At 33.5% G+C, this 17,948-nt stretch overlaps 1 protein-coding gene across 1 annotated transcript in view; it reads right to left on the reverse strand.

Moving 5' to 3' along the window:
• LOC149895792 (scavenger receptor class B member 1-like) overlaps positions 1–17,691 on the reverse strand; it is an 88,138-nt gene extending 70,447 nt beyond the window's left edge. The window contains exons 1-2 of the mRNA XM_090118597.1: positions 17,606–17,691; positions 13,673–13,799 (exon numbers count right to left, since the gene is read on the reverse strand). Coding sequence (XP_089974723.1) covers positions 13,673–13,691 — 19 coding nt within the window. The 5' untranslated portion in view covers positions 13,692–13,799; positions 17,606–17,691. The remainder of the gene's footprint in view (positions 1–13,672; positions 13,800–17,605) is intronic.
• Positions 17,692–17,948: the final 257 nt, after the last annotated feature.

Genomic DNA, 17,948 nt, shown 5'->3' on the forward strand with positions numbered 1-17,948 from the left:
CGATGACAATACACTAATTTGATAAAATTTTCTATTTTTTAGTTCGGTTTTCTATAAAAAGCGTGTTTTTTAGTTTTTTTTTAACTACATATTATTATTTATTTAGTTTACTTTTATTAATTACTACCTACACATTGGATTAATATTATCTTTCGAAAGTGTGTACAAGAAAATTCCATAACGTCGTCAAAACATGCAATTTTAGATACCGTAATGCGATAGGAGCCATAATTGATGCCTAGGTGACCTAAAACCTGTATCGTTTGCCGCTCTCTAAGAATTTACGATATTATCTAGTGTGTTTAGATTTTAAATCTATAATATGTACGTTACTAATATAAGCTGAAGAGTTCGTTTGTTTGTTTGAACGCGCTAATCTCGGAAAATACTGACTGGTCTGATTTGAAAAATGAAAAATTCTTTCGGTGTTAGATAGCCCATTTATCGTGGAAGGCTATCCTACAATAAATGCGAAAGTTTGTGAGGATGGATGGATGAATGTTTGTTGTTGTTCTTTCACGCAAATACTTAGATTTGTTTTTTAATATTTTGATCTATACTATACTAGCTTTGCCCCTTGGTTTTACCCGCATTGCTCCGCTCCTATTGGTATACCTAGTTACCCTTTATGTGAGTGCCAAATTACATAAAAATCGCTTCAGCAGTTTTTTCGTGAAGGAGTTACAAACAAACATACTAACTTCTGCATCATCACTAGGTACATACTACATAGTATAAAACAAAGTCGCTTTCTGTGTCCCTATGTCCCTATGTCCCTTTGTATGCTTAAATCTTTAAAACTATGCAACGGATTTTGATGCGGTTTTTTTTAATAGATAAAGTGATTCAAGAGGAAGGTTTTAGTATATAATTTATTAGGTTTTAGACAAAGCGGGCGAAGCCGCGGGCGGTAAGCTAGTTTATAATATTATAAGGATATGCGTTTTTTTTTTATTTGCGTAAAAAAAATATTAAATAATAATTTAATCAGACTAAATATCCTGTTTTTAAAAAAAAAATTCACACCTAATATAATAAACGGGAAAACTGGTTTTAATTAGGAAAATACAATTTATTATATTATTAAATAATATATACCTAAAGTATATTTTTTCCATCTTGGTAAAATACGTTAATATATAGAATAAATAAATTTTACGTTAATTATTAGGAAAACATATTACTACTTATTGTTATGCAATAGGTACCTACAATTAACATCATTACTTTGGGTTTTCAGAAAACTTTATTTACAAAATAAGGTAACGAATGACTCAATATTATTTATTTTTAAATCTATACTATATAACAATAAATATAATAAATATGAAATAATATAGGTGCCTATTGGCTATTATACTCAAATTAAAATTAAAATAATGATGCAAGAAGATTTTCTGTTGATACGTAGTTCAGAGAATTAAGGTAATTAGTTACGATGATCTTTGCTTTTTTAGAAGTACAGTTTTTAATATTACAATTGGAGCTAATTTTATTATAAACAAATATACCAACAAATGGATTGAAACGCTTAGCAAAAGAAGTAATTTACACGAACATTTGGTATTTTGTAAATACGCTTTCTCACATAATTCTTGTAATTGGGAGAGGTAATGACCCAATTTGTGCGTCGATATGATAGATAGATAGATAACTCGTTTATTCATAGAACACAAAAAAATATAGGTACATAATATAAACACAAAACATAAAATCAATTAACAGAAACAAAACACACGGTATATTAAAAGAAACGGATACATTTAATGTGCACAGTGTTCTACAAACAGGCCTTGGCTCAGCATGAATGTCGGGATTGAAAAACCCCGACGCTGATATTCTGCCAAAGCCTCTAGAGGGCAGAAAAATAAATAAACTTAAATAAATAAACAATTAATAAATAAAGTTAAAAATATAGGGAGATAAAGGAAAAATAATGAAATAATATTAGAAGGTATATAGGTAATATCAATAAATAGCAATACACAATATCAAAAATAGATAACACGATACTATAGGTTCACGGCAGAAACAGGACTGTGCAAATGAGGAAAATAAATAGATAAATTAGAAAAACTATTGAAAATTATTGATTAGATTTTTGGATACCTAAAAGGTGTTCCCGATAAACAGTTTTAAATCTTAATTTGCTACAAATGTTGCGCATGGGTGGAGGAATGTCGTTCCAACATTTTGTTGCACAGTACTTGAAACTGCCGCGGAAGGCCATAGTTCTGTGTTTTGGTACAGAGACAATGTTGGTTCCGAGTCTTACTGGGTTACGACCACCATCTTTTCGCCACATAAGCTTCTCAAATAAGTAAGCTGGGCGTTTGGTCTTCAAGAGGTCGAACAGAAAGCAAGCCATAAATAGTTTTTGTCTACCTTTCATATTTAGAATATTTGCTGAGTTTAGGAAAGGTGTGATGTGAGATCTAGGTGGGACATTAAAACAATATCTAATGCAAGCATTCTGAATTCTCTGAATCAAATGTTGTGATCGCTGAAGAAGGCATGGCCCGTAAGTATTTATACAATAATTTAGTTTGGAAAGCACAATTGATTCACATAAAAGTAATCGAAGGTCAGTAGTTATGAAAGGACGCAGTTTATAAATCACTTTCAAACGATAAAAACAATTACGAACAATGTCCAGCACATGGCTTTCAAAATTAAGATTATTGTCAAAAAGTAGCCCTAAATTTTTAGCCTCATCCACCTCAACGATTGGAATATTGTCTATACTTACATACAGATAAACTCAAATCTTTGATTGATCTCACCTGCCGCTTCGAACCAATTACCATAAATTTGGTATATTGATATAAATTTATCAAGGATAAAAAGTTGGCGAACTGTAAGAACACTAGCGTCTTTATAAAGTATAGATTTACTGCAGTTTCGATTTTATTACATATATGGGAAATTCCGCCCTTTGCTCTGATTACAAGGTAATCTTCTTACAGTAACTACGACCTTACGGTTATTTACCCAAAAACTATAATAAAACGTAAATATGTGTAAGTAAATAACTTTTAATTTTATTGTTACGGTTCCCTCGGTTTCGACCGTGGTACATTATATTATAATAACATAGCCTACACTCTACAGTGTAAAAAATTTTCAATGGGCCCTAGAGGGAAAGTACTTGAAATACTGAAGATAGCAAATTTTGCTGAAAGGAAACAATCCTTTATTTTTAAAAAGAAATAAAACTGCATTCAAAGATTTTCGAAAATTCACTTGCTTCGACTGGGAATCGAATTAACTAAAAAATTAAAAACAAATAATATTTGTTGTTTTTTTGGTCAACATAATATTACAGGCTATGTATGACGCTGACCAATTGGAGCTGAGCAATGCGGGTAAAACCGCACAGCACAACAAGTGAATTTTTAAAGTTGATATATAAATAAACTACCTATGTATTATTAACATATTGGAAATATCCACTATAATGTTGAAATGAAATGAAATGAAATGATTTATTTTGCAAGAAATGTGGTAGATTTACAGATGTTGCATAATTCATTGTTCAGCACAAATCGCCAATTGATTGGCATGCAAAAATTAACAAGAGAATGTCAATGTCTTACTACATAAATATCATTTCAATTTGTTCAATTAATAATTCTGCTTTCCAAAATCCTTATCCTAAGACACTATTAATTATATATTGGGATTTTAAACAGACATTGTTGACGTCAAGACTAATATCATCATTATCTTACTTTCACTAATAAACAATTCAATAAAAAAAAGACGTGTGTCACTCGGGGACTGCCGCGGTAAAGCTATTGCATGCTATGCCTTCAAGTCACACCTCCGCGCCCGTCGGGGTGGGGAGCGTGAGGTTTTTCGTTACGGAATTTCTGGATTCGGTCCCCGCGCTCAAGGCCCGCGATAGAAGCTATGCAATAGCTTAAAAATACAACTAGGTAGATAACTAACAGCAACTATTTAGTTTAATTTTTAATTTATTTCACCTACGCGTTTAATTTTTAATTAGATTCCAACACACTATATCTTCTTATATATAAAAATGAATCGCAAAATGTGTTGGTAAGCGCATAACTCGAGAACGGCTGAACCGATTTCGATAATTCTTTTTTTATTATATTCCTTGAAGTACGAGGATAGTTTTTATGTAGAGAAAACGTAAATATGTACCACGGGCGAAGCCGGGGCGGACCGCTAGTTATTAATAAGAGTTTTTAGTCCATTATTTCAAGCAAACAAAGTTACTAAACTCAAACTGAAACTCAAACTCAAACATTTATTTATTCAATTCGACTTCTTCTAGAAGCACTTTTGAAACGTCATTAGCAAATTTATTAAAGAAACCCAAAACATTCAGAAACACATTGACCGATTAATTAATCTAATTAGTATTCATACATTCAATAAAACGACCTTTCCATAAAAAGAAAGACTAGAAATAACTAGTCGATTAGCAAAATATACGTCACAGTTCAAACGAAACACGTCAGAGAGAAAAAACGTCGAACGTCACGTTAGATATCGTATGAACACACCTTTAGAAGGTATTAAAAGTCAAGGCGGTTGGCTCAGGGAAATCCATATATTGTAAGTGCATTATGAGCCGGAAATCGCGTTATGGCTCTTCACACGAGCTGCGGTGACGCTGCGTTTTATGAACGCTGCGTGTTATCGGTATGAATTATTTTTAAAGTTAGCGGATCCGATGGGTGTGTAACTATATTGTTAGTACTTATGTAGTTTAATATAGTCTTACCTCATAATCCATAATTAAAGTATATAACGTAAGTATATTTTCACCTATTTAATTTAGTTACTTGTGTGTTCGATTTAAGTTTAAACTAGTGTTATCCACTTTTTTTCAAGTATAATCTCTACAGAGCACATAGGTTTCAATAAAAGCGTTATATATGATGTAGGATTCAGGCATATTTAAGCACTACTTAGCAGACAGAGATAACATTCCTCCTATCATAACCTTTTACTTATTTTCTTTTTCTTCTTAAATGATTTAAATTTTCATGTAATGTATAATGCATTCAATATAAATATTGAGATATGGATCATTAACTCATCAATACCAAATATGTATATAGTCAACGTTGCGTTCTTCATATATTCGTGTGAAGAGGCTTTATCAAACAAGTATCTGTCAAGCTTATTGCGTATCTTTTCGCTTTAATTAAGTTTTAACACTGTTTAGAGCTTCTTTATATTATGTATTTTGATCTACATTGCATAAATAATTGTATTCTGATGTAATTTATGTAACAAAAATTAACTTTTAAACTTGTGAATTCATACCTTTTTCGTATTCAACAAAAGTTTTCCCGGTTTTAGGGATACATATTCGACATTTAAAAAAAATATTTCTTGTTGTAAGACTTCAAAAGAAGAATGCAATTTTTTTGAGATTTCCATTTAGAAGGTGTTTTACTGAACACAAAACATGGTTTTCGGAAGCGCAGCAATGTCAGGCAGTTACCGTACTAACTAGCTGTGCTCCGCGGTTTTGCCCGCATTCTCCGCTCCTATTGCTCTTAGCGTGATGATATATAGCCTATAGCCTTCCTCGATAAATGGGCTATCTAACACTGAAATAACTTTTCAAACCGGACCTGTAGTTCCTGAGATAAGGGCCTTCAACGAAACAAATTCATCAGCTTATAATATTAGTATAGATTAATTACATCCGATCCTGTATAAAGCTTGTATAAAAAACCAAAATAAACGCAAAAAGTTATGTTATTTTCCACTGCTCCAAGATTGGGAATTCCCAAATTCCATCTCTGTCTAACATACATATCCTGCATTAGCCAGAGTGAGATAAATCGATTTAACGGTATTTTAGCAGTTGTTTTGCAAAACCCATTTTTTATTGAAGCTGCAATTATTATTGATGTCTTAGTTTTTTCGTGGTTAATTATGTTATTGTTCAAAATAATACTTACAGTTATAGGAATTTCTATGTATTTTTGTATACAATACATATGTTTTAATTTGGCTTGATTTATGATTTAAAAAAACAGTTGTTATCTACTCCTAGTTTCCATGAAAAAGTCAAAGGTTTTTTTCCATTCGAATCATTTGGCTCTTCTTTAATTATATTTTATACTAGCGGTCCGCCCCGGCTTCGCCCGTGGTACATATTTACGTTTTCTCTACATAAAAACCATCCTCGTACTTCAAGGAATATAATAAAAAAAGAATTATCGAAATCGGTTCAGCCGTTCTCGAGTTATGCGCTTACCAACACATCTTGCGATTCATTTTTATATATAAAATAATTATTGTGCAATATTTTATAGGACATGTAAATTATAACCAAGGATTGTACAAACGAACCATGATGTAGATTTTTCATTTTTAAATATTATCATCAATACTTACCTATGAACCTATTATATAATTACATATATATGTATTATGTATACCACTAACACGCCAAATTAACTCACCAAGTTGTAAACTTTCTTATCACAAAGTTTCATCTAAATCGGTCTAGCCGTTTTAGCGTTATCAACCAACGGATATATAAACTTTGATTTTAATATACATAGGAAGCAGGATGTTATGTAAATGGAAAATCGATACAATTTTATGAATCCCATAAAATAAGATGGGTCAAAATTGACTGATAAATTTTAATGAACCCAAAACCCTGTTATTAACGAATATTCTGAGTCATTTCCTTATGTGTGACATTTTTGACATCTTTCTTATTTATTTCCGTAATCCATGCGAAAGTAACTCTGTCTGTCTGTTACTCAATCACGCCTTAACTACTGAACCAATTTGCATGAATTTTGGTATAGAGATATTTTGATACCCGAGAAAGGACATAGGCTACTTTTTATCCCGGGTAATAGGATAGGTTTTATCCCGGAAATCCCACGGGAACGGGAACTATGCGGGTTTGTCTTTGACTTCGCGGGCGAAGCTGCGGGTGGAAAGCTAGTAATTAATGAAACCGGGTTAAGGGTGCTTTTCCGTCAATAATGTGCGAGGATGTGTAGCGAGGAATGTGTTTGTAAATAACCAATAGTATCGCTTCAACCGCTAAACGCTTCAAATTCTAACTAAATGCAGCGATATAATTACGGAATTTACTGTTATAGTTACGGAAAAATCGCCTGTGCACACTACGATTACACCCTGTATACATATATAACTATACTAGCGGTCCGCCCCGGCTTCGCCCGTGGTACATATGAAAAATAGATGTTGGCCGATTCTCAGACTTACCCGATATGCACAGAAAATTTCATGCGAATCGGTCCACCCGTTTCGGAGGAGTATGCAGACTAACATTGTGACACGAGAATTTTATATATAAGATTATTATAGCATAGACAATTCAAGTATTTATTTGGAAAGTCACTCTTAGGCCGCGTTCCCATCTGCAAGAAAACTTCCGCAAGAAATGTCCGACAGTCTGTCTGCAGTCTGACAGCAGCTTGCAAGTGATCTACTTGCAGGTGAAAACGCGGCCTTAAATGGGAAAAAGGGACGAGCCCTTGGTAAATTATTAGTCAAGCTATCTATTTTGAAGCTAAAATAAAAAGAAAATTGTATTAAGAATATTTTTTTAAGTTCAGTATTATCTATGCATGTAAATCATAATTTTTGACATTTCAACAATTCTTTTTTTGAAAGGTTGGGTTTGTAAATCGCGCAAAGAAAGTTTAGTTGTGAAATAAAAAATAACTTTCATGTAAGGTATTATTTAGATAATATTATAAGATTATAATTAATAGTATACCTACTTAATTTATTCTAGTACTAGAGGTCCGCTCCGGCTTCACCCGTGGTACATATTTCGCAATAAAAGGTAGCCTATGTCCTTTCTCGCGTATCAAAATATCTCCATACCAAATTTCATGCACATTGGTTCAGTAGTTTAGGCGTGATTGAGTAACAGACAGACAGACAGAGTTACTTTCGCATTTATAATATTAGTAAGTATGGATTTAGAGCATTTAATAATGTTTGAAATAACAAAGCCAAGTTTGCAGACGAACTTTTTAAATAACTCTTGGACCATAATTTAAACCAGTTTTTAATCTGTTAACATCAATATCTGATGTCATCTCCATTTTTCAACTCATCCGTTAAAAATCATATTAATATTAACTGTATAATAATATAATAATTAATTATGACTATAAAACAACGTGTTTTGCAAAAGGTAAAAAAACATGTTTTCGTGTACCAATATGGTTCATAAAAAAGGTTTGTAACAAATTATTTCGTAGAAAAAACTGGTCAAGCGCGAGTCGGATTCGCAGGCCGGGTTCAGTGAGTAAAAAGTGTACTTATATTATAGACTAGCTTCCGCCCGCGACTCCGTCCGCGCGGAAAAATTAAGAAAAATTAAGATTTATTTTTTTTCTACGTATTTTTCCGTGATAAAAAGTATCCTATTTTATGCCCAGGATAATAAGGTATAATCATACCAAGTTTCATCGAAATCGAACCGTTAGTTTTTACGTGATGCCTTCACATACAGACAGACAGACAGACAGACAGACAGACAGACAGACAGACAAAAAATTTTTTAATCACATACATATTTGGGTTTGATATCGATCCAGTAACACCCATTGCTATTTATTTTTTCAATAATTTCAATGTACAGAATTGACCCTTCTACACATTTATTATATGTATAGATTACTAGCTGCGCTCCGCGGTTTCACCCGCGTGGCTTTGCTTTTGTTGGTCTTAGCGTGATGATTTATAATATATCCTCTAGCCTTCCTCGATAAATGGGCTATCCAACACCGAAAGAATTTTTCAAATCGGATCTTGAGATTATGAAATGAAATGAAAATTTATTTGTATGAATTATGGTTACAAAGTTACCATAATTCATACAAATAAAGTTTGACCGCTTCCTTGGTACAGTGGTTGACGCGTGAGCGTAGAACCGAGGGGTCTTGGGTTCGATTCCCGGTGGAGACGAAGGAAAAAAAATGTCTCGGTCTGGCAGGACACACAAGGCTGATCACCTACTTGTCCCTAAAGAAAATCGATCAGTGAAACAGATGTATGAATAATGCATCTGCCCCTTACCCCACTAGGGGACATGGGACTTCACTTTTTATGGTTATAAAGTTATAATAAATTTCACGTCCGCACAATTCGCCAACAATTGGCATACAAATATGTATTTTAATTTTATAATTTAAACTAATTCACGTAAGTTATTATTTAAACAATATATTATTTACATTAGTTCATTTTACATTTATTAACTACACATTATAAATTATACTAGCTTTCTGCCTGCGGCTTCGCCCGCGTTTTCAAAGAAAATCCCGTTCCCGTAGGATTTCCGGGATAAAACCTATGGGATAAAACCTATGGTTATGGAATGCCCTTCCGGAAACGATTCGACGCGCCCAGACGTTACGATCGTTTAAAAAGATGCTGAAAGACTACTATCTATCTATATAAGTACTGTCTATGTATATTATGTTTATGTAATTATGTATGTAATATATTCAATAAGTATGTATGAATAATATATTTAGTATAATATATGTTTAGTATGTTTATGTATACTGTATATGTATATATTATATTGTAGTTATATACATATAGTGTTTTATGTATTATGCTTTGTTTTAATTTATTTTAACGTTATTATTGCTAATTGGCTACCTTAAGTTATAATTTGTCCTTTGCCTGAAGGTTGCCTGGCAGAGATGGCTTTGAGCCATAAGGCCGCCGTTTGTACATTTTAAATTGTTTTGTTTTATGTACTTTCATTGTAATTTGTTGTACAATAAAGAGTAAATAAATAAATAAATAAATAAATAAAACCTATCCTATGTCCTTTCTCGGGTATCAAAATATCTCTATACCAAATTTCATGTAAATTGGTTCAGTAGTTAAGGCGTGATTGAGTAACAGACAGACAGACAGAGTTACTTTCGCATTTATAATATTAGTAAGGATTAGTATAGATAAGTAGTATAAATTAACACATGGGATACTTTTTAGTCTAATAATATGTATTATAAATGCGAAAGTTTGACAGTATGGATGTATGAATGTTTGTTAGTCATTCACGCAAATACGAACGAACCGATAACAGTGAAATTTAGTATGTAGGTATGTGAAAACCCAGAATAAGACAGGCTACTTTTTATCCCGGAAATCCCACAAGAACGGTAACTATGTGGGTTTTTCTTTGAAAACGCGGGTGAAGCCGCGTGCGGAATTCTAGTATTAGTTTAGTTTAATCAAATCGATTCAGTAGTTTTTGCATGAAAGAGCAATAAACTTTCAGATATGTGTGATATTATAAGTAATAAAGAAACCGGTTAATACTAGTTAAAACTGGAACGTATAAGATTTTTATCGATGTGAGATTTTCAACTGATTAGAAGTCACGTGAATATTTAAATTGCCTTTAATTATTATTTTTTACACGCTTTATATTAGCTTCACCTGTATGTTTGTATGTTTGTTTGTAACCGACTTCTTTGGCCGCGATTTTGACCCACTTTAAACGGCCAGATTTCGTTCAAACTTTGTAGATTTATTGAAGACCCATGACAAAACACTAATTTGATAAAATTTTCTATTTTTTAGTTCGGTTTTCTATAAAAAGCGTGTTTTTTAGTTTTTTTTAACTATTACTAGCGGTCCGCCCCGGCTTCGCCCGTGGTACATAATATTTACGTTTTCTCTACATAAAAACCATCCTCGTACTTCAAGGAATATAATAAAAAAGAATTATCGAAATCGGTTCAGCCGTTCTCGAGTTATGCGCTTACCAACACATTTTGCGATTCATTTTTATATATAAGAAGATAAGAAGAAGAAGATTATTTTTATTCGACTCGATGGCGTAGTGGTGAACTACTCGATCATAGGTTGTGGGTTCGATTCTCGGTATTTTATAAAATACATACTAGCTGTTGTGCCTTTGTATCACGTTATCTATACTTAATTTTATAAAGCTGAAGATCAATATTTTTGTTTGAACGCGCTAATCTCGGAAACTACTGGTCCGATTTGAAAAATTCTTTCAGTGTTAGATAGCCCATTTATCGAGGAAGGCTATAATATAATATCATCACGCTAAGGACCAACAGGAGCGGAGCAATGCGGATGAAACCGCGGGGAACAGCTAGTATAAAATAAAATTAAAGACTGATACCTAGTGAACAATGAACAAATTGTATATTATTATTTACTAGCTGCTTCACGCGGTTTCACCCCCGTGGCTCCACTCCTGTTGCCCGTAGCGTGATGAAATATAGCCTATAACCTTCCTCGATATATGGGCTATCTAACACCGAAAGAATTTTTCAAATCGGATCAGTAGTTCCCGAGATTAGTGCGTTCAAACAAACAAACAAACAAACAAACTCTTCAGCTTTATAATATTAGTATAGATTACATATACGCTACGAATAATAAACATTATTATTCATTATCAACAAAACAATTATTACTTCTCTTATTAACAAATAAACGATATTCTTTGTTGAAATATTCAATACAATACTATCTGAAATATTATTATCTCTTATGAACCTGGATGTAAGACTTTTGACCTCAACAATACATAATATTATAATATATACTAGATTTCCGCCCGCTGCTTCGCCCGCGTTTTCAAAGGAAACCCCACATAGTTCCCGTTCCTGTGGGATTTTCGGGATAAAAAGTAAGCAAGTAAGTGAAGTCCCGTGTCCCCGTAGTGGGGTAAGGGGCAGATGCATTATTCATACATCTGTTTCACTGATCGATTTTCTTTAGGGACAAGTAGGTGATCAGCCTTCTGTGTCCTGCCAGACCGAGACATTTTTTTTTTCTTCGTTTCCACCGGGAATCGAACCCAGGACCCCTCGGTTCTACGCTCACGCGTCAACCACTGTACCAAGGAGGCGGTCAAAAAGTAGCCTATGTCTTATTCTGGGTATTCAGCTGCCTACATACTAAATTTCATTGTAATCGGTTCAGTAATATTTTTGTGAAAGAGTAACAAACAACCATACATCCATCCATTCGCATTTACATACATATATATATTAACTAGCGGTCCGCCCCGGCTTCGCCCGTGGTACCTACATGTTTAAACTATCCTATCTCTCAAGTTGGATCGAACTGCACATGGTGTGCGAATTTTATTATAATCCGTTAAGTGGTTTAGGAGTCCATTGAGGACAAACATTGTGACACGAGATTTATATACATATATACATATTAAAATAATATATCCTTTAATGTGACCTGAAACATAATTTTACAGGGTGTGGCGTAATCTATACTAATCTATAGATACTAATATTGTAAAGCTGAAGAGTTTGTTTGTTTGTTTGAACGCGCTAATATCAGGAAATACTGGTCCGATTTGAAAAATTCTTTCGGTGTTAGATAGCCCATTTATCGAGGAAGGCTATATCATCACGCTAAGACCAACAGGAGTGGAGCCACGCGGGTGAAACCGCAAAGCGCAGCTAGTAAATGGATAAACTGGCAAAGTTGGAAGACGTGGAAGTTCAGGAAAATGAATTTTGTCTTTATTAAAAGTTTTCAGTTTCCGAGATATTCGATATTTCCGAAAATTTTAAAACATAGGTACACCCTTTGCCACTTTTTCTGGTCGTATATGGCTCAAACGAAGGAATAAATAAATATTTCAGGACAATTTTTACACACGGCACGATCTGATCCCATACTAAGCTTTCGCTTGTGTTATGGAAACCAGATGGCTGATAAACATACACATAATATAATTTTAAATAAATAGGTACTTATTGTATAGATAATTAACACCCAGACACAGAGCAAACATCTATGTTCATCACACAAATATTTGCCCCGGGTGGGAATCGAACCCACGACCTCTGGCTAGGCAGGGCCACTGTCAACCAAGCCAACCGGTCAGTTCAAATTAATTATTATTATATATTTTTCAATTTGTTTGTGGCATAGCATTTTCTACCTTATGAATTAGATATTATAGATTAACCCATTGAGCCCCGAACGGCCCGATCGGTCCACGACACAATACATTTTCTATTGTGTCTGTGATTCCGGGGCCTAATTAAATTATTAAAAGCATAATTTGAAAAAGCTTTCGTTTATAAGCACGATACTTTAAATAACTTGAAAATTCTCATTCGAACTAAATAAAGCTCTCTTGACCCATGTTTTGATCAAAATACAAAAATGGGACAAACAATTTAGAATGCAAAAAATTCCATCCAATTTCGAGACCGGTTTATCAGTATTTAAATTCAGATGTCAACCGATGCGGTCACATGTTACAAGCTATAGAATCTACACGTGAGTTGAGATATTTATAAATATTATCGAATAGTGTTAAGCGCATCACACACGGTGAAGATAATGTAAAATATATTATATTACTAGATTTCCGCCCGTGGCTTAGCCCGCGTTTTCCCGTTCCCGTGGGATTTCCGGGATAAAAACTATCCTATGTGTTAATCCAAGTTACCCTCTATATGTGTGCCAAATTTCATTGTAATCGGTTCAGTAGTATTTGCGTGAAAGAGTAACAAACATACATACACATACCTACATCAATGCTCACAAACTTTCGCATTTTTAATAATTACAGAAAAGGATAGCATGTTTTATTTGGTAATTACCAAATAATAACTATTAAAATAAAATAAAAACTTACGATTAAAAGAAAATATCATTTTCACAGATACACTTAACTCGAGTTTCACATAAAACAGTTAATATTTACTGATTTAAAGTTATTTCTTGCGTTTTCACAGTTCACTGTAGCACTGGTTTTTATATACCTGGAACAAATAAAAAATATTATAGAAAGCGGCGGCTTATATTAAGGTGAAACTTTTATTACATCGTCTCAAACTGTTTGGTCTGTGTAGCGCATGTCGCGTGTATCGCGGCTGCCGAGTAGGTATACCTACTCAGCAGCCGACCGTCACGCGACATGCGCTACACAAAGCAGTGTTCGGAACCGTTCGAACAGTTTCACTTTTACCGTGCTTTCATAAAACCACACAACATTTTTTTATAGAAAGTAGTGGCTTCCCTACGTTATCAAAAAAAAACCCCGCATAGTTCCCGTTCCCATGGGATTTCCGGGATAAGACCTATCCTATGTGTTAATACAAGTTACCCTTCATTTTCATCGGTTCAGTAGTATTTGCGTACATACACATACACAATACACATACATATATACATCCATCATCACAAACTTTCGCATTTATAATTTTAGTAGGATTTTAGCAAGTTAAGAATTTTATGATATAACTAGCTGCTCCGCGCGGTTTCACCCGCGTGGCTCCACTCCTATTGATCTTAGCGTGATGATATATAGCCTATAGCCTTCCTCGATAAATGGGCTATCTAACACCGAAAGAATTTTTCAAATCGGACCAGTAGTTCCCGAGATTAGCGCGTTCAAACAAACAAACAAACAAACTCTTCAGCTTTATAATGTTAGTATAGATTCATTAAATAGTACATTATAAATACTTCTAAATAAGAGATGCAAATTTTTTTTTCAGCTAACTTAGGGCTCAGCAGCTTAACGAACTCATATGAAATAAATACCTCCTACTGCCATACATATAAATATAAAACTTAAATCTATACATATAATAAATCTGTAGAAGGGTCAATTCTGTACATTGAAAATATTGAAAATTAAATAGCAGGGGGTGTTACTGGATCGATACCAAACCCAAATATGTGATTAAAAAAATTTTTGTCTGTCTGTCTGTCTGTCTGTCTGTCTGTATGTTCAGGCATCACGTAAAAACTAATGGTTCGATTTCGATGAAACTTGGTATAATTATACCTTATTATCCTGGGCGTAAAATAGGATACTTTTTATCCTGGAAAAATACGTAAAAAAAATTAATCTTAATTTTTCAGTTTTATCCATAGACGTTGTTCTGTAGAACCGCGAACACACGTTGCGTATTATTATAGGCCTAGCCGTATTTGGGTCCAATAGATATTTATAAGATGTCATTGTCAGAGTTACTCAAAATGGAGAAATAAACCATCCACGCGAAGACCGACATCCGCGCGGACGGAGTCGCGGGCGGAAGCTAGTCTATAATATTGTGCTATAATATTGTTATATGTACTTAAACTCTTTTTTTAGAACTAGGTTTCCGCCCGCGGCTTCGCCCGCGCAGTCAAAGAAAAACCCGGATTTCTGGGATTGCGTCATTTTCCCGGGATAAAAAGTAGCCTTTGTCCTTTCTCGGGTATCAAAATATCTCCATACCAAATTTCATGCAAATTGGTTCAGTAGTTTAGGCGTGATTGAGTAACAGACAGACAGAGTTACTTTCGCATTTATAATATTAGTATGGATTTAAACAACTTTAAACAACTCAAATTCAAAAACATTAACAGGCAAGAGGCATAATATTAGGAAAAGACCTGAACAAATCCGAGTGTAAAGCTAGTATGTTTTGTGAATCGCAAAATATTATTTTTATAACTCAATATCGCAGTAACACATTTAAATTCGACAAATGATATCGCAACCTAAATACTCGTTTCCTTAATATGTAGTTTTTGTTTTTATTTTTATGTATAAGTTTTATTGATAGTGCCCCAAAATACATTCGGCCCTATCGCCCCTATTTCGTGTTTTCTCCGCAAGAACCTTCCTTGTGTCTAAAGCCGGCTACTCACGTAGGTACCTGCCGCAGGGGCAATATTGGAACAATCTCGGTTGCACGGTGGACGGGGCAATTTCAGCTGTTCACTAAATTGCCCCTATACACATCACAATTAAGGAGCCAATTAAGAGTGCAATCCCAATATTTCCCCTGCTGCAGGTAGGTGAGTAGACGGTTTTAAAAGGGCTGAATTGGTAGGGCACACACACGCAACTGATTTTTAACACGCTCTTATTAGCTTCACCTGTATGTTTGTAACCGACATGTAAGAAAGAAAGAAAGAAAGAAAATACATTTATTTGTACCGATGCACATTAATACATAAAAAATAAATAAAATTAACTTATAACTAGTTACAACGGCACAAAATGGATAATATCCACTCAGTGGTTTGAGAATCTAAGGACATATAAGACACTTAGATTCTCCACTGATTTTCAGTGGACACCACATTGACAACCTGACAGAGGCAGTGTACATATTATGTGCACTATGTTACATATTATGTGTATATATCGATATAGACCCACTTTTAAAGGTCAGATTTCAGTTGAAGCTTTCCGCCCGCGGATTCGCCCGCGTTTTCAAAGAAAGAACCGTGAAAGATTAACAAAATTAGTAGGGTTTTATTACATACTATGAACTGTTATTATAGGTATGTTTTGTTTAATTAAAATACAAATACATTCAAAACTCGTTTTATTAAAGGCTAAAGTATCTTTTGACTCAATAAATTATTAAAAATAAGCTTTGATTAAATAAATTATAATATTAAATTTGTATACTTAATAAGAAAAAAATATTGACATGTGCTCGTTGTTTTATAATAAATATTATAACAAGATTATAACCATTTATTTTACTTATTTTTTTTAGAAATCGCACACAAAAATGTCATAAAAAACGATACGAATTGATTCATAATAAAAATTATTAAAACTATTTTTTGCGGTACATTGAAAAACTCGAAAATATAAAAAAAATATGAATTATGATCGTTTTTAGGGTTCCGTAATCAAAGGGTAAAACGAGACCCTGTTACTGCCTCCGCTGTCTGTCTATCTGTCTCCAGGCTGTATCTCATAAACCGTGATAGCTAGAAAGTTTAAATTTTCACAAATGACTTATTTCCGTTGCCGCTATAATAACAAATACTAAAATTAAAAATATATATATGAAATGATTAGATGATAGTACGGAACCCTTCGTGCGCGAGTCCGACTCGCACTTCGCCAGTTTTTAACTACGTCTGTTCAGGCGTTTAGGAGCTTTGGTGAAAAAACAAACGCACACAACAACAATTTGATTTGCCTTACTTTTAACTTTAATATGTTTGAAAATACATAAATAAAAAACCTAATATTTCCCACCAATTTTTTTTGTTCCTCAAAATTATTCGTTATCTGTCATAAATGTGGGATTTATAATTCGATTACAATATAAGTTTTAAATGTGTTGAAAATTCAATTGGGATACAATTCACAGCATGTTTTTATTTGCCAAAAATTTCCTCCAAATTCATCAAGTATCAATATTACGATTTTTTTATTTAAGTTTTAAACATAAAAATTAAAATATTTTGTTTATTTTTTATTTACTCACACTAGTATTTTTGACCGCCTCCTCGGTACAGTGGTTGACGCGTGAGCGTAACACCGAGGGGTCCTGGGTTCGATTCCCCGTGGAGATGAAGAAAAAAAGAAATGTCTTGGTCTGGTAGGACACAGAAGGCTGATCACCTACTTGTCCCTAAAGAAAATCGATCAGTGAAACAGATGTTTAATGCATCGGCCCCTTACCCCACTAAGGGACATGGGACTTCACTTTCACATTAGTATTTACACATTAATGATTTTATAGGCACTTTTTTTTAGTTTTTTTACATTAATAAAAAATATTTTTTTTATTAAAAAAAAAACTTTTTATTTACTCACGTAAAAACTCTCCCCACAAACCACATAATCACACAAACTATTTATTTATTATATATTATATTATTATATAACGAATGGCCGATCCCAACGCGGTCTACAAGACTAATAAACTATGTAGGTTACACTGTCCACTGATAAGTATATAATATATAATATTATATTTACTAATATATAATGTAGGGTTGTCCACACAAGAAATAATTTATCTATACTAATATTATAAAGCTGAAGAGTTTGTTTGTTTGTTTGAACGCGCTAATCTCGGGAACTACTGGTCCGATTTGAAAAATTCTTTCGGTGTTAGATAGCTCATTTATCGAGGAAGGCTATAGGCTATATACCA

This window comes from Colias eurytheme, chromosome 30 (genome assembly GCF_061535395.1).
Source record: "Colias eurytheme isolate Ceu_HAF_F1 chromosome 30, ilColEury1 Martin Lab GWU primary, whole genome shotgun sequence".
Lineage (NCBI taxonomy): Eukaryota > Metazoa > Arthropoda > Insecta > Lepidoptera > Pieridae > Colias > Colias eurytheme.